A 24624-nucleotide genomic window follows, 5' to 3' on the forward strand; every position below is an offset into this window, starting at 1 on the left:
AACACCAGCACCTTTGGGATGCTACTGAAAGTCCCTACAGTTTAAATGCCTCCTTTTTTTGAACTGGTGATCCTGAATAGCCATTGGGTTTTTCATTTAAGATAGATCTCATCCCACACATTCACTATCTGCAAGTCCCTGCCTAATAACATCTCAGTTAAACTAGGTTTCAGTTGTTTCTTTTTCGCAACATCAAGCCTAAGTCTATTTACTTTCTCCAGTACTGAAGAATTGCCACTGTGAGCATAGTACCAGAAAGTCTGCTAGCAAACTTGAGGGTTTTAAAGACTTTGGAAGGATTGTCCCTGAGTAAGCTCTGAGTGAATGGGGCGTTTTCTTCTTTGTTGGTAACACGTGATCACTCTTTTTTTTTTTTTTTTTCTTTTTCTTTTTTTTTTTTTTTTTTTAGGTTTGGGTCAGGGGTTTTTTGGTAGGTGGTGGTGGTGTGGTTTTTTGTTGGTTTTTTGTTTGGTCTGGTTTTTGTGTGTGTTTTGGGTTTTTTTGGTTTGGTTGGCTGGGTTTTTTTTAAGAGGACTAGGGAGATTTGACCATTATACCTAGTAAGCATGGTGTTGACTGCCAAAGATGATAAATTGACATATATTTCCAATTTGAATCCTGTGATGTAGATGGAACTGGGAGAATGTTGGTCCCACACAGTATTTACCCTGTTGGTATGGGAATATATGTGCAAATCTCACAGAAGTTCCTGGTTAAGATTTTCCAATCTCATGCATGTGTGACTCATATACCATGACTGGAATATTTGTATGCCAGCGCCTGAAAACAGTTAGCTGATGTCCAGGACAATTCTTCTTTTCCCTTGTCTGTTCCCCCCCACCCCCATTTTATATTTGAGTCTTTTAGAAAGCATTTTTATACTATCGTAGCCCTTTACTAAGACTGTATTGTTTGTATTTTTTTTAATGAATATGTAAAATTTAAAAAATTATCTAAACAGAAGGGAGTGGGGAGCGATTGTTTTGTTTGACCCTATGCTATTTAGCATCTAGCATTAGCAGCAATTCCTTCCAAAGGAAACATTCAGTGGCTTGGTGTAAGCCTCTGCCTGTAAAGAAGTAGTGGGTATTTTCCCACAAAAGAGGGTGCGAAAACCAGAAACTGACAGTTGAACAAGATGAGGAAAACTGTGCTTGTAACCTGAAAGCACTGGTGAAATTGTCTGCAGACTTAAGTTTGAAATGCTTTAGAAACTGTTGATATATTTTTACTTGATATGTGTAAATTATACTGGTTTGGGAAATGAAATAGAAAACCTTGGGCTGGACAGATGCGCAATTAACTAGATACAGCACTTGAAATTTTAACTTTTCAAACTATGTTGTGAAGATGAAATTCTATTTTAAGATTTTTCTTCATTGATCAAAATTATCTCTAAAATGACAAAAAATGTTTTAACTTAAATGCATGGGTCCTTCTTGACAATAGAATGTCTTAAAATTGTGTGTTTAAGTTGTCTATGGTAAAAATTTTACCACATTGGAACAGGAATGACCAAAAGAAGACCAAAGTAAAGAAGAAAACAAGCAATCCGCAGTTTAACGAAACATTTTATTTTGAGGTAACTTTTTGTGTGGTATTCTGCCTGTTTATCTGTTTTATGCAACTCTTGAAATATTTTTAAGCAAGCTACATAGCAGTACCTGACACAGAAGGCTCTCTTTGAGCAAACTGAAGAGCTTTTACTAGCCTCTCATAATGGAAGTGAATGACATACTTAAATTTCGGGGGGCTGCCAGACAACAGCATTCCTTTTCAATTGCTATGTGAAAAATTACTTCCTCACAAGTACATATGTGAAGGTAATTTGTTACCCTTAATCACTTTGTGTAGCATCTGTTGCCATCAGGAGTTCTGGGATTTAAGCTATATAGTTAAGCTATTTTGTGGAATTAGATTTAAATATTTTCAAGAACATTGAGCTAAAAAAACACCCAACATATTTCTTTAATAAAACAATGTAGCAATTATACCTAATAAAGGCTAGTTTTATTATTTTATTTAAAAGATTATTAACTTTTTGTTATTTAGGAGTTGATTTAAATTCTACATGAGTTACTGTACAGTAACCAAATTATGGGTTTGAATTTTCATTTGATTTCTTTCTGTAATAGAAACTACATTTGCATGGAAGCATACTATACTGTTCAGCTGAGAGTTGGAAGTAGTACAACTATTTACATGTGCCTCAAATGTATTATAATTCATTGTGTTTATATAGATCTTGGTCCTGCTGTGGGACTTCAGTGAGAAATTGTTCCTTCCTTACGTACAGAGTATCAACATATGGCATGTGTTTCAGTTGACCTGCTCAAGATACTGAATGTAATTTCTTAGGAAGTAAGGTATTAGGATAAAAATGTGATCCAAACCACTCCTATAACTTTATTATTACAACTGAGAATGCAGTCAGTCAAGAAATGAAGAAAGTTGAAGTAAGAGGTTACAACTGTGGTACAACTAGGGCAAGAAGAGTGGACTGACTTGTTGTTTCTTTAAACATTTCAGAACTAACTTTAATGCTTTCTTGGGGCTCATGCTGAAACCGAAGACATTCTTGCCAGTTTCATGTCAAACTTCCTTCTTGTTTTTTCTAATAAATCTATACTGTAATTCCCTTAGATACCAGCTAGCCCTCATCAGGTTCCCCCATGAACTCTTCTTGACCCATTTTTCACCTCCTTTCTGTCAAAAGGCGGCAGTTTGTTTGGTGACCTGAATTTTAGCCTTTTGAAAAGGAAGAGTAACTATTTACCAATGTTAGAGGCAGGGTTTTCTTTTGGGTTTTGACATCCGTAATACAACAGTAAAAAGTGTGTTAATGAGGGGAATTTATCTGCAGGTAACCAGGTCCAGCAGTTATACCAAAAAGTCCCAGTTTCAGGTGGAAGAAGAAGATATTGAGAAACTAGAAGTCAGGTAAGTTTTATAGATTAGAAAGTTATATTTATAACTAATAAATCATAATATTTTATCATCAAGACAATAAAAAAAAGGTTTTATTTTAGTGTAACTCCAGAGAACTACTGATCAGACTTGTAGAAAAGATCTTCCTAACTTATAAAATTACTAAAATTTTTTCATGTGTTTGTTACTGAAGATGAGGGGTTTTCTTTTTAAGTAAATAGCGGTAGAGTGTATCTACCAGCCTAAATTTGCTTCCTGTGCCTGTGAGTAAAGAGGCATGAGGACCTCCTATGAATATATATTATTCTGGGCAGAATACTTATAACAGAACTTGTAATGACTGGTAATAGCATACCTGATGCTAGTCTATATTTTCAGACGTAGTTGGCTCTTTCAATAAAAACAGAGGGAAAAGCCTCTCTTGTGAGATTCTTATGGTTTTGCATTTCTTCTTAGAGGAGCATTTGTGTTGCATCTTTTGCATGCAAATGCAAAGAATACTTTGACATATATTCCCTTTTTCTGCTCCTCTACCCTTGGAGCAGGTCTGTCTGTATTTGTGCAATGTAGTTAGAACAGTTGAGAGCCCCTGTACTCTGTTTCTTTATTGTGCTCATGCACATGCATGCCCCGAATCTGCGGAATGACAAAAAGTCTTCAAGGCTAGCATATGTTTCCTAACAGGCCTCAGAAGAATAATTTAGTGGTGGGTTTTAATAGCCATTATAGAACTGCCTTAGTATGTGCATTTTTAACTATTAGCTTCATGAATATCTTATTTAGAACTGTGTATTTCACTATGGATGCAAATATATTTAGAAAAATAGTCATGCCCCAACAAATCTAGTATTAATTTTTTTTGTTCTTCTTAACAACTGCTGTCTGTCAGAAATGTCAGAGAGGTAAGAAGTAATAGAAAACACCCAAGGTGCATGTCTGGAGTCTGTGATTCCTCCTTTTGAAGTTGTAAGCATATGAGCCGCTATTCAGAAAACAAGCGCATGTGTTGGTGTGGCATTGCAGTGTGCCAAATTTCAGCAGTTAGATAGGGATATGTAAATATATTGGTTAAAAAGTCACTTGAATTACCTGAGAAGAAATGTGCACAGTTTTTGGGGTGGAGACTGCTCAGAATACATATGTTGCCAGTGTCACTTTTATTTACTGATGCAAGGTCTGCGAGTCTAACTCTCACTGTTTGTTTCTCTATCTGTTCTTTATGGGTGAATAAGCCACTCATTTGATTCTTCTTGATTTAATTAGAATGGAGTGAGATTTCTAACATTTCCTGCCTGCATGCATGTGGAAAAGTGCTGTAAGGCAGTTACTGTTAACTTTAAGATTTTTATTTCTCTCTGGAGGAAGAAAAAATTAAGCAATGTTCTTATTTTCAGGGTTGACCTATGGAATAACGGAAATTTGGTACAAGACATCTTTCTAGGAGAAATTAAAGTTCCTGTGAAGGTGTTAAGAAATGATTCCTTTCAAGCATGGTGAGAAATGGTGGATTAGAAGTGAATTTGCCTCTGTCTTGCAGATCTTCCCTTGCAAAGGATATGTTTTATTTTAACTATCCATTAAAATATATCTTCCTGTTCTAGTCTAGGTAAAGCATCTTTCTAGAGTGTTTCCCTGCTCAATAAATTAACCTTGCCAGAGGGTACATTTAGCTCTTCTCCCCCAGTCTGCCCACTCCCACAGAATAGGTCATGCATTTGAGGGGAAAGTGTGGAGAGTAAAGAAAGGGAAGAGTGAGCGTAACTACCTTTCACTCAGCTTGCTGGGTTTTAGTGATCAATGTATGCTTTTCAGCCTAACCACCTGCAACTTCTTGGAAGTGCATCACTCGTAATTAATTTCGTAATTCAGATTTCCAGAGTGACTGATGAAGAGTTTATTTTAAAATAATCATTAAGTATGGCTTGCTTTGCTTGGGGAGGTTCAGAAAGGATCTTCTGGAACCAACCCAATGTCATTTCATGGGAGCAGGCAGAGAAGTTTAAAAGCTGGAAGTGTAAGGTATTGAAGGGAATTCAGGAAAGACAGACCTCTGCCTATAACATAGCAGCAACCTGCCTTGTGAAGTTCTTGCTTACTATCCCACATGCTTAGCAGCAGGAAGTGATGAGTAAAGCAGCCTCAAATGCCTCAAAGTGTATAGAATATTCTGCTTTTAGTGCACCTTCCAGTTCAAAGAAAAGAGTAGAGAAAGTCCTTGCGTATCCATGTAGAAAACACATAGGAAGGAAGTGGGTAAATAGGAACTAAGTGGATCACGGGTCTTGGCTAGGAGCCCTTATGGCTCTGCTCTGTGTACCCACCTCAGACTCCAAGTGTCTTGGACGTGTCAGAGATGAACTCTGATTCTTACTTAGTCCTAGTGTTTGATCCTAAACATAATAAATGTTCGTGTCAGTATTTTCAGTTTTTTACAGTGTATTGCAGACACAGGCTTGTTCTGCCAGTGCTCTGAACTGATGAAAAGCTGAATGACCATATTAACATAATGACATGCTTAACAATTAACAGCCTGTGAAGAGAGAGGTGATATTAGCATGGACTCATTACCAGTGTGTTGTGTTTGTATAGCTTTTTGAATTGACCCAACTCACATCCAGTTCACTTGAAGTATCAGAAGAGAGGTTTGTGTCTGCTGATGTACTTTGTAGGCATACCTTTTATTGAACACCCTCATATCCAATTATCATCTGCTTATCAAAAACAGTTCTGTGATTAAAAATAACTAATTTTTTTTACTATTACTAGTTTACTTAAGGCATTTTTGAATACAGCTGAAGTACAGCAGGTAAAGCAGTATCACCAGTACTAAATATTTGGAAAATAAGGCTAAGAGTCATGAGAGGTTCTCCTTGTAAATCAGTTCTACTTTATATTAACATGCCTTCATGGGCAATGCATCTGATTATTAAAAAATATCTGATCCCCTGATTGTAGAAGTACAATTAGAAATGATCGTAAAAGAATATTTGAAGATACGATTTCAGTTTGTCGGGCTGAATGTTGAAACTGTACTGTGATACTACTTAACAGCTGTTAAAGTTTTTGTAGGGCTGCACCTCCTGTTGGAATGCAGTTGAACTACAGCAAATGCCAATGAAGAATTGTTTAATATGTTTTGTACTGAGAGTAGGAAAAAAGCACAATTTTGTTTTCCTTTAGTCTTGTTCTCAGGAATGCAGCCTGTTAATATTATGTATTTTTACTGGTTTCAGACCAGATCATGTAAATTCTTGACACTGCAATGTCCAACACCCTAAATGTAACCTAGACGATGTGAAATGAGAAGGTCCAACATAATTTCTAACTATACCTGCTATCCCAGTTAGGATATACTTCTTGTACTTAATTTCACTGTTCAGAAGGATATGAGAAAATAAATACATGTTTTGTTATGTGCTAAAGGTGCATCAAACACCACTCTTTTTTTTGGTCTCAATTTTTTAAATGTGAATTTTATTGCTAGTTTTCAGACTCAGTTTATGCATACTGAAATAATTAAGTGTGATACTTTGCTTTATTGTAGAATTAGATTAGTAAAATATGAATCTAATATTTTGGAACTGCTGTTGCTTTCAGGTACTTACTTCAACCAAGAGAAAATGGAAACAAGTCGTCTAAAACTGATGATTTGGGATCACTTAGATTAAACATCTGTTATACTGAAGACTGTGTACTTCCATCTGAATACTACACTTCTCTAAGAAACTTGCTGCTAAAATCTTCAGATGTTCAGGTACTTTCGTTGAAAATTTCTTTTAAAATGAAAACTTAAAATTAATTATGTAGTCCTGTATGAGACAATGTGAAGTATGCGTATCTAGAGAATTTTTTTATTCCTTTGCATAAATTACTCTGCTACAAGCAGCTTGTAGTGCATTTACTTCTGATCCAAACTACCAAGATTTTCTTCTTATTTTAGAAGAGCCGGCAGAGACAGTGAAATAAGCTGTACTCTCTGACTGGAAGAGATAAAATACTTTCTTCTTGTTCGCTGGTCTTTTCAACATTGTCTTTTCCCACTAGCTGCTATTGGCCTCCTGGATTTAGTGGTTTTCCAGGGCATTGTTGGCATTCAAGGGGCAGCTAATCACCTTTAACCAAAATGGTCTGCTTCAGAATTGATTTCTAATTCCGCTTCTTCTCAATTGCTTCTGTCTTTCCCAGTATGTTAATCAGCATGACTGGATTCCTCACATGGACATGGTGACAAAGAGAGAAGTGTGGTAGATGGTTAACATGGCATTGAGACAGGAATCAAATTATAGTAACCAGGCTTTATATTCCTAGGCCTTTTATAGCCTTTCTTCACTTCAGTGTTGGTGAAATACTGGCAGAGGAGAAGAAAAATAAAGAGGAAGCAGATTGTGACTAAAATTTTTACTAGCCCATATTCAAATGCTACTTCACTGGAATTCAGGAAGAGCTGAGTATGTAGCTAGCAGTGGTCAGCAGCTGTCCTTTTTTACTTAAATGAAGTAACTTGATTGGGTTTTTTATTGAAATTCCCAACTGTATAATGGTGACAGACACTTTAGAAGTGTGATAAATGTGTTTTAATGTCCTCTGATTATAGTTTTTAAAGTCCTATAAAGATACATGACATTACAGTAAAGCAATTGCTTACTGCCTCCTACTTGGATTTGTGACAAAGCCAAATCGTAACACTTTAGGCAGAATGAGAAGGGTGTGTAGGTGCTCAATTTCATTCCTAAATATCAAGTATAGTGTAATAATAATAATTTTCAGTTAACTATTTATGTATAATAGAAACTTTTAATTGCTATGTTATAGAGGAAATGTTGAAAATTTCTTTTAAGAAGCTGTCTGTAGTCTTGTTAGATTTGATCTGTGCTTTGCCAAATACACGAAGAACGTCTAACTACTGCACTCTGATTTCATTTTCTGCTTTCTCACAGCCGATTTCTGCATCTGCTGCCTACATACTGAGTGAAGTTTGTCGAGACAAGTACGATGCTGTTCTTCCTCTTGTACGATTATTGCTGCACCACCATAAGCTAGTTCCATTTGTTGCTGCAGTGGCAGAACTAGATCTGAAGGACACCCAGTATGTATTTTATGCTTAGTGATGTCATGCCTTTTTAAATTATTCTTAGAGTTTAAGGGCTTCATGATACAACACTGATAAGTAAGCATGTTGAATTTCTTTCTGTCATTACGTAAAACTGACTCAATATGTTCATCTTTCAAAGATAGTTTGTAAAAACATTGATTATAAACACACTGAAGTTGGAATTCAGAGTTAATGAGTGTGTGCTATTTGGTAACATTTTGTGAAGTTTTTTGAAGCTAGTATACAGCTAAACATAGCAAGCCAACAGTCTAGAGTTGTGTCTAAGAGCACATAGTTTTTATTTTAAAATGTCATAATTTGGCTGCTCTTCAAATTTTACTGGTCATTAGATTGGTACTTAATATTTTAAAAATTGCTGGGAATCTTATCCTGTTTTCTTTAGTATGTGACTTAAATGAGGGGTACTTTTTTTTTCCTGCAAAGATGCCTTATAAGTAAGTATGTGTCTTCCTGCATGCCTTGAAAGTAGCAAGCACAGGAGTTTTTCCCAGTAGCAGTCTATGGCCTGTGAATTTGCAGCTCTGTGGTTAGGAGAGAAGTGAAGTAGACTGGAGTAGTGGCTGCTGAGGTGCCGAGTCGTGTCCTGTGGAGATGTGGAAGGGATTTATTTTGTCACCACAGAATGGTTCATTTCAAAGCTGACTTACTCCAGTTTTAAGTAAGGTGAGACAATTTCACTGTGTAGAAAGAGGTGACTCATGGGAAAAAAATTTTCTAAACTGCATTTTAGTGTACACATTCCTTTCTGTTATAATGGAACTGTAACAAAGAAAGATTAAACTAAATCTCTTCAGATTAAAGATTTGCTTTGCACAGCTGGCTCTCAGTTTTCAACAGCTGTAATGAATAAAAAGCATAACTCTAGATTAAATAAGTTTTCATTAAAGTGAGTTTATCAGTGTAGTGTAGCAGTATGCTATTTATTATAGCTCTAAGATTTTTTTCACCAAGACTGCTGGAGGAAGAATTGTATGTCAGTGAGGTGCAAGTCTACATTATTTTGGATTTTTTCCCAATTGTTCTTTCTCTCATTCAGCACTGGATTATAACCCCCTTTGTCTAAAATTTCTTAGGCTTTCCCTTATGGTTTTATTTATGTTCCTGGGTTTGGTAATAACTATAATAATAATATCATCATCATCATCATCTTGTTTGTTCTCTTTCTGTTTCTGAGTGCCATTGCAACCTGGGTATCTACGTTTTGGAATTCCTGCTGAAATATATGAAAAAAGGTTTTTTAAAAAGTAATTATTTAATAGCAAGATAAAGTATTAATAAAATTTTCTAACTGAGCTTCTTATTTTTTCCTGTTCAAATAAAATTAATTATTTTCTTACAGAGAAGCAAACACAATCTTCAGAGGCAACTCGTTAGCAACTCGATGTGTAGATGAAATGATGAAAATAGTGGGGAAGCACTACCTAAAGGTTACCTTGAAACCTGTTATTGATGAGGTAGGTTATCCTACTAAAACTGTTTTTAGAACACTTTAGCCCCCTGGGGTATCTTGTCTCTTTGATAGGCATTTTTCTCACAGCTCTCTGTGTGGTAGTAATCACTCAGTTGGGGGAATTGTAGAGGAAGGTTATATTGAGCAATAATTGGTTAAGTTTAGTGGGAGGAGCTCCTTTTTGTTATTCATGTTCTGGATGATTGAAAATAAACAGTCAATGACAGTTGCTCCAGCCTCTAACACATCGCAGAATTTACCCACATGATGCTTTATGTAGCTGATCCATGTAAAAAGGCACACACAAAAACGAGGATGACTAATGCATGCTATTATCCATCGTTCGGACTTACTTGGAGTTTTACCCCTAAATCTAGGGCAGAATTGAGTTTCAAATAGGTGCATTTCCATGCTTTCTGTCTGAAGAATTGAACTCCTATAGTTTTGTTTGTTTGTTTCAGATATGTGAGTCTCCTAAACCCTGTGAAATAGATCCCATCAAATTAAAAGAAGGGGATAATGTAGAAATTAACATGGTGAGTTTCCTAATCTGTTTTTCCTAATTTAAGCTTTCTCAAAATCTGACAAAAATATTTTAAGAAGCAGCTATGTGTAATGGAAAATGAGTAACTTACGGAAGCAGTATAATTCTCTGATTCCAGAGTAAGCAAAGGAAAAGTTGTTTTGTCTTATGTTTATGAAAACAGCAAAGGAAAAGTCCAGTGGAAAGTGGGACAAGGAGGAGAAACTAATTAGAGCGTGATACTCTTCCTTACTGATTTGTTGGGTGTTTTGATTCCAGATGGTCTGTAATCACCATCTAGATGATGAAGTAGCTATTTAGGACTACTTTAACACTTTTCATTTGAGGTTTTGCTTGCTGCTTGCCTGTTACCAGGGGATGACATCTAAGGCAATAGTAGCTGCAACAAACTAAACTAACATTCACTAGGTATGCATGGGAAGTGCTCCTTCTTTGTAACACGTTGTCATATTACAAAAACGGGTTTTGACAGTTTTACCAGACACTGCTTATGTATTCTAACGTAAGTGAATATCATTATCTGTTAACCTGTAACAGATAATAATAATAATTAACATAATCTGTTAATGTGTAATACCACATAAATATTACAAGGCTTTTGAAATATGCACTGTACTAAAATACATAACTGAATAGTCAGACAGTGTTTTGAAAAAAATAAATTGTAGTATTATGTTTGTGTTCAGGAAAAAAAACCATCGAAGTACAAATGTTAATGGCCTGAAAAAAATACTTTTGTTTTTTCATAATTGCAGGAAAATCTACGCTATTATGTAGACAAAGTATTCCGTGAAATTGTGCGGTCAAGTATAAGTTGTCCTACCCTAATGTGTGATGTTTTTTATTCTTTGAGGCATCTGGCTGCCAAAAGATTTCCAAGTAAGTGTTCTCTAAAAACATTTGAAAAGGGTGTTAAGAGTGAAATACTTAAGTTCTGCAGTTACCTTACGGAGATGGTTAAAATTTTTGTCTTGCCCAAAGCTGTGCCCTGAAATTATTACCTTGACAATCAGGCATTTGCTTTTCTATCAGTCTGTAAGTTATAGTAAAGCCTTGTGGTCAATCAACAAGAATTTTGTACTTTCTGATACAAAAATATAGCAGGTCAGAAACACTGAAAGACAGCAGCAAATAAGAAGTCACCAACAAAAATATGAGATGCTAGAAGAAAAGCACAAGTAATACAGGAAATGATTTAGTTGAAAGATAAGTAAAATTTGGAAGAGCTGATCTCTTTATTGCTTCTAAAGAAGGAAGATGTAAACTTGAAAATTAATTCAGTATTTAAATCTTAACTACATGAACTGCAACTATATTAACTATGACTAGCATATTCATGACTTAAGTGTCCAGCTTTACTACTTATGGGTAGTTTTGGGGAGGGTGGGTAATGTAAAGTTTTAATGCATTTGTAATGTGACCAGCACTAGAACAGCTTTATTCTTTCAGAATGGGTTTAATATAGGAATAATATGCTGGGTCTGAAATACTCTTATATTTCAGTCAACTAAAATCTGAAATGTCATTTAATAAGCTACAAAGGAGGAATCTATTTCTCATAATCTGGACCTTTCCTTTAATTCATGTTTGTCACTGGAACTGATGCCATAAATTCGTCTAGTTAAAACAGTCCTTTCAGAAAGGCTAACTTCCCGGACAGTGGAGTAAGAATGTGATCCCACTGTATTTTCCAGTATAAAGGTGAAACTATACCCAAAATATTAAATGAGAAAATCCTCACTTAGAGCATCAAAATTAGTAACACCGTGGTTTTATGATGCAACTCAGAATGGGAGATGTTCATACGTGTTGACTGCATTTGTTGTGCAGCATTAATGTATTTGAGTTGGTCAGTGATTAGCTTTATGGGTGAATGAAGTTGATAGCCTTGGTGTTTAAAGGCAACTGCTGCAGTGTTTTCTCTTTTGGTTCAATGTGCATACAGCCATACCTAGTTGGCACTGTGTGTGTAAATGCTTGCAGTAATCTCATAGTTCCTAGTAGTGGAGCTGATGAGCCAGTTTTATAAGAACAGAACATTCCTTACCATGATCACCTTTCTCATTTCATGCACTTCACTGATTTTTCTATTCTGTTATAAAATATAAACGTCTCCTGTGATGGAGGAATCCTGATTAAGGATTTTTATGTTGACTGTCTTCATTATTTCCTATTAAGTTTAGTGCATGTTATATTTCATGGTTTTTCTCTGCAGATGACCCTCATGTACAGTATTCTGCAGTGAGCAGCTTTGTGTTTCTTCGTTTCTTTGCTGTAGCCGTAGTCTCACCTCATACTTTTCATTTACGACCTCACCATCCAGTAAGTTTTGTGAAGCTTTGTTCTGTTTTATTCATAACCGTCAGATCTGTTTATCTGGGAAGGCACAAGTTACTTTCAGTGGGCCTGTAACTGGGAAATAAGATTACTAAATGTCTCTAGGTTGACTTTTCAATTTTATACCTCACCAGAGGAACTAAGACGTTTGTGGTTCTTTAAGCATCAAATTTCTCAGGCTTTGTGAGGTGTTCTCAAATGATGTAGAAGAGCCATTGATACTAAAGACACTGCCTTTTTTGGGAATGTGCTGCTTTGTTAGAATACCAATGTGACTGAGGGTTCTTTAAGGCATATACCTAAACTGCATTACTGCATTGGTTCCTTCCACTTTGGAAGGTAAATATCCAGATGTCACTTTTACTTTTACAAAAAATATTTCTGTTTGTGTCCTAAACAGACCTTTGTAGAGTTATCCAGTAATTGGTCTACGTATTTACTTTGGACCCCACTAGTTGCAGTGGGTTGCTAGATCTTCCATTTTCAGTCTTCAAATTGTCAAGGAGATATGCATTTGAAAAAAGTCTTCAAAGACAGGAATATGGAGATTAAAAAAAACCAACCCTGTATTATTTTCACATAAATTACAGAATATGTATGAAATCCTCTGCTCCAGAGGTTATTTTTATGACCTTATTTTATCTACTTGAGTGTGTTGTGCTTTCAAAAGAGAAATCTGCTTACTCACATTCATTCCTTTGACATTATCAGTTCACTGAGTAAAAAGATGACAGGATTTTATCGCTTGAGGTAAAACATTTTAAAGGGAACATCAAGGCCTCTTTGTGTAGCTATGCTTATAATCCTATACTAAAATGCAAGCAGTGAGGTAGCAAACAAATCAAGCAAAAGCCTTAATAACAAAGTTTTAAGTTCAGTTTGTATTATGAAAAATTCTACCATTTATCCAGCAGTAGCTTGTTATGTTTAAAGTTCTGAATAATTCAGAAGCATTAGATGTGTAACAATTACAGGATTTGAGGGGTTTGAGATGTTTTATAGGTAAAAATATTTTCCAAGTACTAATATTAATTTCTAGTGGTAGTGAGTAAAATATTAAACACTGTGCAGTAGCTTATAAAATACAGATATATTTACAAAGCACAAGTGCTAATAGAGGACAATACTGCATATGCATTTCTTCTCTTTGGGCAAAGAATAAAAGGAATGAAGATGTGTCAGATTACCTACATTGTGTAATATAATAGTTTCTGTGACATTTTCATTTTTAAATTGAAGTTTTACCTGGAATTATGAAAACATGTGACTTGGGAATTTTCTTTCTTTATTTCAGGATGCACAGACTTCCAGAACATTAACTCTTATATCAAAAGCTATCCAGACTCTGGGGAGTTGGGGAAGTTTGACCAAAAGCAAACTTGTAAGGCTAAGAAAATTCTTACTCATTTCATAGACAACATTCTTTGAAAGTTTATTTATGTCAGTATACCTTTTCTTTCAGTCAAGTTTCAAGGAGACATTTATGTGTGAATTTTTCAAAACATTTCAAGAAGAAAAATTTACTGAATCTGTTAAAAAGGTACCTTTCAACAACTTTTTTTTTTTGTAGTTGATGTTTCTGGTCAGTCTTAAGTATTAGAAGGCTGTGTTATTGTTCAGTTTCCTACTAGAGAGAAAAAGAAAAATTGTGGTCTATTTCAGACACTTAAAAATAAAAGTTCCACACAATAAGACACACAAGTTATACATAGTGGGCTAAACTAATTCAATTTTTAAAAAAAAATTCTTTTTGAAACAGGCTTTATTAGATCTGCTGTTTAGCAATTAAAGAAATCTTGTGTGGTTTATGGGCATCCCTTGTTACACTGTTCCAAGTCCCTGCCATATATTTTCATTTCTTCTGTTGCATAAAGTAATTATTCTGTTCTGTAAGAAACTGTACACGTATATTTTCAAAATAGCTTTTGGTTATTTATTCTGTGTGTCTGAATAGTATATATTCCATGTGTATTTTTCCTTAAGTTCCTAGATGATGTTTCCTCTACTGAAAGTAAAGAGCCCAGTGGTCTGAGTGAGCCAGTACATCTAAAAGAAGGGTAAATCCATCTTGAATCTGTCGTGCAAAGCAGAACAGACTTCACTGTTTTTTTTTCATTAATGCCAACATCTGATTAATGCTCACTAAAATGTTTGATACACTGTAGAAATTATTATATTTGATATTTGTGATAGTTCTTTGTTTATTTGCAGAATTAGTTTAAAACAGCAACTGTAAACTTTAACTCATCTTTTAAATACTTTGGAAAAAATAATGAAAAGCAGCTTAAGACCTATTAAAGTCTGTCTGCATTTTTGTTACAGTTCAGTGTGTGCTCTGTGATGGTTTATTCAAGATTGTGAAGGTGTATTTTAAAAGAATGTATTAATTTAATTTAGGATGAGTTTGCATGCTGTTTAAGCCGAGCCAGCCAAGTGTTCTGCCTTTAAAGTACGGTAAAAAAATACCCTGTAATTGGAGTACTTAGCAGTAAATTATAGAATGCTTTTATAAAAATCAAGGTGAAAAATTATTCTTTCTAAGAAATAAACTGTCTTTTTTTTGATCAAGAATAGCTGATGAATTAATTCAAACAACATTCATGGGGAAAAATGTTTGTATTTTCCTGAGAAGCAGATTCATAGCAAGTAAAGATTCTTCTGTGAAACAAGCATCCAAATTTCAAATGAGGAAGAAATATAAGTCTTACCAAAATACTAAATAGAAATTTAGAAGACAGTTGTAGTGGATCAACACTTAGCAATAGCAATTTGGAAGCTAATCTGTATTATAAACTGAAGGCTGTGGCTCAAAAAAAAATAGTTGCTAGTGAGTACACTTAAAGTGTACTGAAGACAGTTTGTGTCTACCCTTGCTATTGATTTGTGTTCAGCGTCATTCATTTATATTCAGTTTCTGATCTGGATAAGGCCAAGTACATTCACATGTAGAAAGTGGCAGGAAAGAGAGAATCTTGTAGTTGGATACACCTTACTCCTTTTTGGGAAAATGTGGAGTTACGGATCTGAATAAGTGCCCCTCCAAATTCACTGCTACAAACAAGAGTCTGGGTTTCATGTTTTTCAAGCTCCTTTCCTGTTTATGGAACCCTGTACACGATCACCATACTGGGAGGTAGTCTTCAGGATCTATTTTGAACAACTAGTAGATTTATTTTTTTTTAATCTACAATGAAGTAGATATTTATGTTGCTGCATGATGAACAAGAATGTGTTATCTTAATAAATGGTTTTGAAAGCTCTTCAAAAGACCAATGATTGCATTTCATTTGATTCTCTTTACAGGGAAATGTACAAAAGAGCTCAGGGGAGGACTCGGATCGGTAAAAAGAATTTCAAAAAGCGGTGGTTCTGTCTAACAAGTAGAGAATTCACCTACCACAAGCAGCAAGGTAAATTATGTTTATTTTACAATTTTTTTATTTTCTCAATATTTTCTGAGTGTCTGCATCTGACTTGTGCTTTTTAAATTGCATAATTTTTTCTTTCCCTAAAGTACGTGATGTGTTTTAGTTACCTGTGCCCCAATTACCAAATGCTTCTGTCTATGATTCATGTATATTTTCTCAGTAATAAAAATGCACATTTTGAGAACTTAACCTACAGTATCAGTGGACTGAGGCTATAAAAGAGTGTTTTAAAAATTGCTTCACTCATCTGTGATGCGTTAGTGGTAAGAGTCTGAGGAGTGGCTAGGGAGAGACCCTACCGTTGAGTCACGAGGTTCAGACAGGACCCCCTTGCTTTCTAAACTCCTTCTCAGAGAGGAGTGTAGGTGCGGCTAAGTCCAGCCTTAGTCTCAGACCTGGTCAATGGTTTATTTTCTGAGGGTTGTAGAAGTAACCACTCATCAGGGTATTTGTTGTTAGTAACTAATTTGCCAGATGCCCCGGCCGGTCACGTTCAATGAGGACTGTCACGGCTAGATTAACGAATAGTACAGTTTATTAAAGCAACAGATACACAGGTTCTTTGGATCACCGGTGATAAGATTGCTGGTTCCCAGACACACACAAATACTAAGATGATGAGTAACACTGCTAGGCTACAAATGCATTAAGCAAATATGAAGCATTAGAGATTTAAGTGAAGCTATAGAGAGGTTTCTAAGTTTTCCCAGGGAAACATTTGGTATAACCAGATGTTTTGTTCTTACCCAAAGGTGTCCCAGTGCGGGGGGGGGGGGGGGAAGAGAGGCTCAGCCAGTCTTCCCCGACACCCTCTTCACGCATTTTATACTATTTTTTATCTTTCAGGTGGAGCTTGAGTGACTCTAGTCATACATACCTTTATTATGATCGGTGTAACATTTCCCCGCTTTGCTTTTAAAAGCATAGACTAGAAGAAATTTGAAGCACATGCCCAGTGAGGGGTGGTCGCACCTTAGAGGCGGGTAACTTTTGGGATGGAGGTGTGTTTTGGTGTTATAATGATATTATAATAAGCAAAGTTCACCAAAAGGACAGCGTTTTGTCAAAAGTATGATGGAGTGTTGGCCCAGGGTAGCAAGTATGCAGCGTACCAGCTCCATGGTACCTCGAGTTCCCATTCATCACAGAGTCTGGCCGCAATGCCTCCACACTGCTCCACCCTCCGGACACCAAGTTCTCCTGGCATTGCAACATTTATGGTTACTAGGGAACTTCCATGGAATGGATTCCTCATATATCAGCTGTGCTTCACCCTGACAGCTCCTTCACTGCTGTACCTTTTCTAAAAACATAAGTTTAATTTCTAAGTCACCTCCAGTGATTATTCCACAGTCTGTTTACAATTTTTTATAGATAAAGAACCAATTTTCACTATTCCAATCAAAAACATCCTTGCAGTGGAGAAACTTGATGAGAGCTCCTTCAACAAAAAAAATGTGAGTCAAAAGATAGTTTATATGTAATTCTTGATGTGTTCTTTAAATAAAAGATTATAACTAGCTTATAGAGCTGCTGAAGTGTTTAGTAATAGGGTTTCAGTAAAAAAATCTTTTTCAGATCAGGAATAAAAAGTTGTACGCAGAATTTCCAAGTACTCTGAACATGGAACTTAACCTGGAGATTTGGATCTCTGCACCAACTTTTCTGACTGATTTTATGACTTCTGCCACCTAATTTCTGGAATGAAGGTTAAAACTACTGTGACCTTATTACAAAGCACTTTCATGTAAGGTGTTCGTAGTATGTATTATACTATGTTCCACTAGAAATGTAATATTGCCGAACATATTTATTCCTTTTGATAAGAACTTCCTACAATACCTTCATCAGCTGAGACAGTTGTCTGTGCTCACAGCCTCATTCTGGACCTGTAACACATCAATATTTCTGTTGTTACTTAAAAATTCTGAGGCAGTGATAAATGTAGAGCTGTTATTTAGGCTGAGGATGGCTAAAGGAGAGACTTCTGGGAATCTTCTGTTACTCAGGATATGAAACTTGAAGTCTGAGGTCACATTTAAAGATATGTGAATGAAGAGGACAGAAAATGCATCATGTTGTAATTCTTTAACAATTCTCTTTTGGATGAGGAAATGGTGTAGGCAGAACACAGGGAGCTGGGTTGTTTTTTTTTTTTTTTCGGTTGGTTGGGTTGGGTTTTTTTTTCTTCTAAACAGGGCTGTGTAGTAAAATGAAAGAGGTGACAAGCCACCTTTTCTCCCTTGTCCCACTTTGAGTCTTAATTTGGCTTTGTTGAACTGCCTGTGCTTTGAAATTTATTTTGACATAACCAAAGTTGCTCAATAACTAGGTGGTTTTTTTTACCGAGCAGAATAATGTTGCGTTTCTTCTACAGATGTTTCAAGTACTACATGGAGAAAAACCACTCTATATCCAAGCAAATAACTGTGTAGAAGCTAGTGAGTGGATAGAAGCTCTTTGCCGGGTAACAAGGTGCAACCAGAAGAGGCTTAGTTTTTACCATCCTTCTGCTTTTCTGAATGGGAGCTGGCTTTGCTGCAAGGCTACAATAGAGAACACAGTGGGCTGTGCTCGTTGCACTGCGTAAGTCGCTTCTCAAATGAAAATACATATGTTTTGTAGGGCAAATAATGTATGATTCGCTATACAACTCGAAAATCTGAAGGTAAGGCTTTCCCTGCCTGCTTCAGCAAGTTATGCTATTAAAAAATACCTTACTAATAAGGCCCAAAGTACTGGATTTTATAAAGTCTCTTACTTCGTCTGACACCAGATGAAATGAAGATAACCAGTTGACCATATAAATCAGAAATATTGAATGGTTGATTTCTTTCCACACAGATAATAAGTTTAATAGCTCAAGTTTATTCAGATGCCAAGCTGAATGCAGAAATACAACATACCTAGGTCATCTATTTGAAATAATCGAAATACCTTGCTGCAGAGGGCTCAGCCTAGAAGTCTATCTCTTTTCCTAATGACATTGTCTTATTTTATACAGTCACTTTTTTATTTTAGCCTCACATGTTTTAAAATGCAATGTACTAAGAAAGTTGGCTAAATTTTGGATGTAGATTCTGACGAATTGCTTGGGTTTTGTAGGTATGTCAGGAAAATGAATGACATCTTACAATGCATTAGTGCCTTTCTTTAAGCTGCTGATTTCTGAAAACAAATGCTCTGATCTTATTTTTTTAAAATAAATTTATCCATAACTGGTTATGTTGCATAAATTACAGACTAAAGATGGCAGTCAGTCCTCTAAAATTCAGTATAAGTCCTACAAGATAAATTTCTGAAAATATATATAATACTTTTTCCATGTTATTTAGTTCATTCCTATATTAGGTTTCTCAACAGTTCAAAAGATTCTCATTACTAAATAACTTTGGGTTGGTTTTGTCTTTCTGGTTTTTAACTATTCTAGTTTAGGAATGTATCTTGTCATTCTCTTCTGGTTGCCTTTCAAGTATAGTAGATTTTAAAAGAAAAGTTTAATTGTCATTTAATAACAGTGATCATTACCCTTGCTTTGATACTTTTGAAGTATTTTTCCCTTGATATACTGGATTATAAATTGTATTGGAAAAAGCTATTCATTGCCCTCAAAACTGTATACGCCTGTTTCTACAGAACACTTGCAACAAATGCTAAGTTTTGTGTAGCGATTGTGAAGCTGTCTGTGAGTGATAGACATATTAAAAGGCTAAGTATATTGAAACAGTCAGTTTTTACTTCCATTCAAACCTTTCAAGAATGACTTATATTGACTACCCGTTTCTCTTTCACCTTTTAGAGACGTTCCTGCTGATACTCAAATTGAGATTGATGGAGACAGAGAGACAGAAAGAATTTACTCACTTTTCACTATCAACATGTCTAAACTACAGAAGTTGGAAGGTACTCCAATAATTCAGAATAATATTATTCAGCTCTAATTCTTTAGGCCCATCAGTCTGATGCCTTACCAATTTACCTGTAAATAATAAGAGAGTAGAGAGACAGATTATATTTTTGCCTGTAGTGGTCTGGTATCAGACATTCTTCAGTCATTTCTTTACAATAGCTATCAGGCATGCATGTTGTTCCAGTTGAATTGGCATATATGAAATATCTTTAACAGTCTAAACAGAAACTGCAACTGTAGCCGGTGGCTTTTCTGTTTTTGCTCTCCTCTTTCGGACTGTGGAGTGAATTCTGTTGAACATGGTTGAGTTGCAAGAAAGCATTAGTTTTCTGTTGATGTGAACAGGAGAGAGCAGGATGCTCAAGGTGCTGAACACAACCAGCAGAGAATAAGCCACAGAACTGTAAATACATCTAGTTGATACTGCTTCCTGCTTTTGTCTTAACCCATTTTCTGTATAAGCTAGAGTAAGTTACATAAATGGTGACTCCAACATTCTGAAATCTAAACGGTTAGATCTGTTTGTTAATTATCAAAATTCTAATTGGGATAATTGTGGTGATTTTTGTAGAGGCTTGTGGAAGTATAGCAGTCTATCAAGGTCCACGGAAAGAACCAGATGATTATTCTAACTTCACAATTGAAGATTCTGTTGCAACTTTTCATACACTTAAACAGATAATAGATATAGTAGAAAAGCTGAATGAATCGCATGAAAAATACCAGAAGAAGAGGTCATCTAGTGCTAAATATGGTAGTGAGTAAGTATCTTAAGCCATTTTGATGTACATAAGTGTGTATTTTTAAAACAAAAATTCACAGAACAAGGTCAGGCTTGTTGAGGTAGAAAGGCTTAACTTAAAGGTAGATTTAGACAACACAAAGTCATGGAAAAAATAAGATACATCATTTGTAGTAATGCAGCTTTTGACCAATTGTTAGAAGATAAAGAAGTTCCTCTGCTGTAGGATTCATCTGTGTTCCTGTTGAGATTCCCATAAGCGGGTGTAAAGACACTAATTTCCTTGCAATTTAACATCTGAATTGCACACAAAATTTATCCCTGACTGCCTACCTTCTATTTTTAATTATTTCATACTGAAATTTGTAATTTAAAAGAAAATATCAATTTATAGAGAGCTGTAAAAATTACCCTGCAGAAACATACCTTTCATGCAGTATACTTACTGTTTGTAATTCACTCACCATGCTCAATGATAAATACTGTTTCTAGTGAAGTTAAAAAAAAAATAAATCTGTTTTTGGAGTACATTGTTGTTTCAGAGGAGATTCTTCCAATTCTCTTCAATCATGGCTGATACCTATGGAACACCACTCACAAGTTTTCTGATTTCTTCTTTGCATCCATAAGGCTTGATTCACTGGAAGAAAAGAATGCTCAAATCCCGATTTGGTTTGCCTGGTTTAGTAGCTGACCCGAGTTGTTTAGAAATATTGACTTTGATTTAGAGGTCTCATGTGAAAGTATGTGACGTTTTCCACAATCATGAAATCTCACAAGTAGCAGTAGAAATTACACAAAAACATAGGTTTTCTTAATAAATTAAAATTGTGTGATGTCAGCTAGAAAGCAAATGTTAATCTTAAAATTATTTACAGACACTATTTTTTTTTTCCCTAGAGAAAATCCAATTGTTGGAAAAGTTTCCTAACCAAAAGAAACTGTGGCACACTTCGATGAAAAAAGAAACTGGAAATGTTCTTGAGTGTTTGGGTTATTTGGTTTTTGTTTTTGTTTTGTTTTGTTTTTTTAAATCATTATATGCATTTTTACAAAGTATTTAAGAATGAACATAAATGCGAGTTGTGTTGACAATCTATTTAATATTTAATAGAAAAATACCTACTTGGAAATCTGGTCTCAAGGTTTATTCTCATTTTGCTGAAGAATTTGGAGTTCCAGGTTCTAGAAGTAACAGGTGTGAATAAATCTAAGTGTTGTTTTACCATTGTTGTCTTATTGGAAAGAACTTTCTAAACAAATAAGCTTTTTAATGGAAGAAAATCTACACGGCATTTGTTGGTTGGATTACATCTCTCAATACATACACTGCAAACTTGCGGGAGTTCACCATGAGTGCCTGCCCTGCTGATAAGGATCTCGAAATAGAAATCCCAAGATACTATGACACGGATAAGATCTGAAGCTTCACACTCAATTAATTTGATTGTTTTTCCTTGTATTAGGTGTTGTCAGGACTTGATTTATCTACAGGTGAAGTCTTATAAAATCATGCAGTATGCTGCAAATAATCTGGACAGCAGATACCAGTGTTAGTTATGTTTTTAAGTACTAAAGAAGAAGAAATCAGGGAACCTTTGTTGTACCTCTTGTTTACATTTGGGGTGAGTAATATATGGATTGACATTAGACCACTATCTATTTTCTTTAGGATTTTTTAAGGTACATAATTTTTCTTAATCTAAAAAGAAATGCAGGGTAACAACATTCTTTTTAAATAAGTTTGCCTACAGATAGAAAAATGTAAATGTGAACAGATTGTGGTTCAGTACTGATCAATTTACATTATCCCACTATGATTTTATCTTTTTTTAATAAAAAGCAATAACTAAGTCCAGCTCACCTTTGACTACAAATGTAATAAGTAATCTCTATTATAATCACTCAAAGCACTTTAGATATCTGGACTATCCCAGATTATTTTTAGATACTTTGTAGTATCTGCTTGTTATGATCAGTTGAATGATCAACATTCTTTTGTCTTTAGTTATGTGGATTCGTATTTGCCACTTAACACAATTTTAAACTGGCATTCTTGACTTCAGTGAGATTAATTTTTGTTCACTTCATCTGAGAAGTTAGGTTTATGCTGAAAGAACATGTATGTATATAACCAGGAAGAAGCAAAGGTATTACTGTGGCAACTTTGCTTCGTCAGTATTAAATACAGTGGTACTCCTTGGAATATTATTTTTAATAATAACTATATGTGGTACTTTTATTTTTGGAGCATTTGCTGTGGGATGTTTTGTTGTTGTTTTGTTGGGTGTTTTTTGGTTTTGGGTTTTTTTTACAATCATGATTTGGCCAAATTAGGAATGTAACTTGCAAATAGAATAGAAATCCACAACGCTTGAAACTGTAAGCTGTTTAAATTACTATACATTTATTATGCTGTTGTAGGGAGGCTTCCTGTGATAAAAGCAAGTTGGCAAGACAGGACTGAAATATCTTTTGGAATAAATGTAACTTTGTAGAATCACTATTTGATTTAACACCAGACAAACTGTTTTATAAAACCCAGGGTTCAGTACTAGTGTCTGCAATGTCACAATCATTCAATCACCTCGGCTGTGTTTGCCTTTTCCTTTTTGACACATTTGATGTGTTCTAAGGGACTTTTATTGGCCAACAGTTGAAATTGGGGTTGGGGGGAGGGAGAGGGAATACAGTAATGCCAAGAAATGTGTTTTGCCAAGGTAAAGTGGGTCTGATTAATTGCCATTAATAAAAAGCTGCCATTAAACAAAGTTGAATGTGGTCAAGTGTCAAAGTTTGGTTTTGCTGTATATGGATTAAACCTGTGGCAAAGTATCTGTTCCTTGGAGCCGTTTTCTGTTGTTTCCAAAGTCAAATTTGTGAAAAATTAAATTGTATACTCTTGCAACAATTTTTTTTAAAAAATGCACTTTTTTGCTTTGGTACTGGAATATCTGGGAAAAAAACAAAGGCCATTGAATATTTGTGACCATTAAGATTTGATTTCTCATTTTGTAATGTTTTAAAATGCAGTAGATGTTCTAGAATTTAATTAGGTACAAGTAGGATGATTAATAATGAAAGTTGCCTTCATTTTGATTAGTCTAGAAAGTTGATGCTATTTGGCAGTTAGTTCTGTTAGGATTATAAATTATCATTAGTTTTAATTTGTATTATGATGTATTGTTGAATGTATTTTTATTTAAATTTTATTTTCTTATCAAGACATTAAAATGTTTTGTAACATTGCTTGAGAATAACTCACAAATAAATTACAACAAACTTGAGATACACTGTGTTCATTGTGAGGCCTGGCTTTTTAAAATGTTAGCATTTATCTGAAGACTGAACTAATAGGGGCTTACATACAGGAGTGGGTATAAAGGGATAAATCTAGTTGACAGGAAAAAAAAAAATTAAGTTGAGGGATCTTGCATGGTCCTGTACAGCATTGTTACATTCTAACTAAGTCTAATGGTTGGAGAGAGAGGTGATAGTTAATCATTTAGCATAACAGCATGCATAGAAGCTTTAATAATTTGACAGTTCTTAAAAGTTTGCAGTGCCTGGTCTGATGCATTGAAGGATATCTAGTACTATGTTATTAGTGTTAGATGACTGGGTTTTTTTTCCCTTTCTTACTGATTTGTCTTTCATTACCTGGCCTATGTACTAGTACCAGCTATATAATTTGTCAGACCTATTTTAAATATATTGCATATGGAAAAAATAGTCTTTACTTTTCTCAATCTTCTTTATGTAAGCTGGGCGCTTTTTTGCCACTTGCTCTCCCCTCCTATGCTTATGGGCATTTTTTAATAAGATAATTTTGTACAAGTGAGTTTTAATGTCTTGAGACATTTTGTTTCCTTGTACAGAGAGCTGACCTGTTGTCCTTTATTGCTGGTATGGAAGCTCTTAGTAAGAGTTACAGTGCAAACCTTCCAGTCATTTTGGAATTAATTTTGATTAATTCTGATGTAAGTTGTACTAAGGCCCAGTCCGAGTGGTCACTGCATTCATTTGCAGAGATCAGAAAGCACAGGAAGGTAAAGATGAAATTGGAAGTACAGGAGGAAATTTTTTTTCTGTGGACATCAAAAAAATTTTTTGCAAGGATTCTGTGATGATTATAGCAGAGTGATCTATTTGTTTCACTGCTAATATGCTAC

The 24624-nt window shown here is 35.1% G+C and overlaps 1 protein-coding gene across 3 annotated transcripts in view; it reads left to right on the forward strand.

The window, feature by feature from the left end:
* RASA2 (RAS p21 protein activator 2) overlaps positions 1-23741 on the forward strand; it is a 52271-nt gene extending 28530 nt beyond the window's left edge. For 2 of the 3 annotated variants that reach the window (XM_075098825.1, XM_075098826.1), the window contains 18 exons: positions 1510-1582; positions 2864-2940; positions 4323-4421; positions 6526-6682; positions 7866-8014; positions 9381-9495; positions 9953-10027; positions 10791-10914; positions 12251-12357; positions 13667-13753; positions 13835-13912; positions 14356-14429; positions 15676-15782; positions 17175-17257; positions 18178-18386; positions 19600-19703; positions 20282-20471; positions 21353-23741. In XM_075098825.1, coding sequence (XP_074954926.1) covers positions 1510-1582; positions 2864-2940; positions 4323-4421; positions 6526-6682; positions 7866-8014; positions 9381-9495; positions 9953-10027; positions 10791-10914; positions 12251-12357; positions 13667-13753; positions 13835-13912; positions 14356-14429; positions 15676-15782; positions 17175-17257; positions 18178-18386; positions 19600-19703; positions 20282-20471; positions 21353-21383 — 1939 coding nt within the window. In that variant the 3' untranslated portion in view covers positions 21384-23741. Of the gene's footprint in view, positions 1-1474; positions 1583-2863; positions 2941-4322; positions 4422-6525; positions 6683-7865; positions 8015-9380; positions 9496-9952; positions 10028-10790; positions 10915-12250; positions 12358-13666; positions 13754-13834; positions 13913-14355; positions 14430-15675; positions 15783-17174; positions 17258-18177; positions 18387-19599; positions 19704-20281; positions 20472-21352 lie in introns of all 3 variants that reach the window. The other variant, XM_075098827.1, reaches the window with a different exon arrangement.
* The last annotated feature ends 883 nt before the right edge of the window (positions 23742-24624 follow it).

This window comes from Phalacrocorax aristotelis, chromosome 7, assembly GCF_949628215.1.
Source record: "Phalacrocorax aristotelis chromosome 7, bGulAri2.1, whole genome shotgun sequence".
In the NCBI taxonomy this organism is placed as follows: Eukaryota; Metazoa; Chordata; class Aves; order Suliformes; family Phalacrocoracidae; genus Phalacrocorax; species Phalacrocorax aristotelis.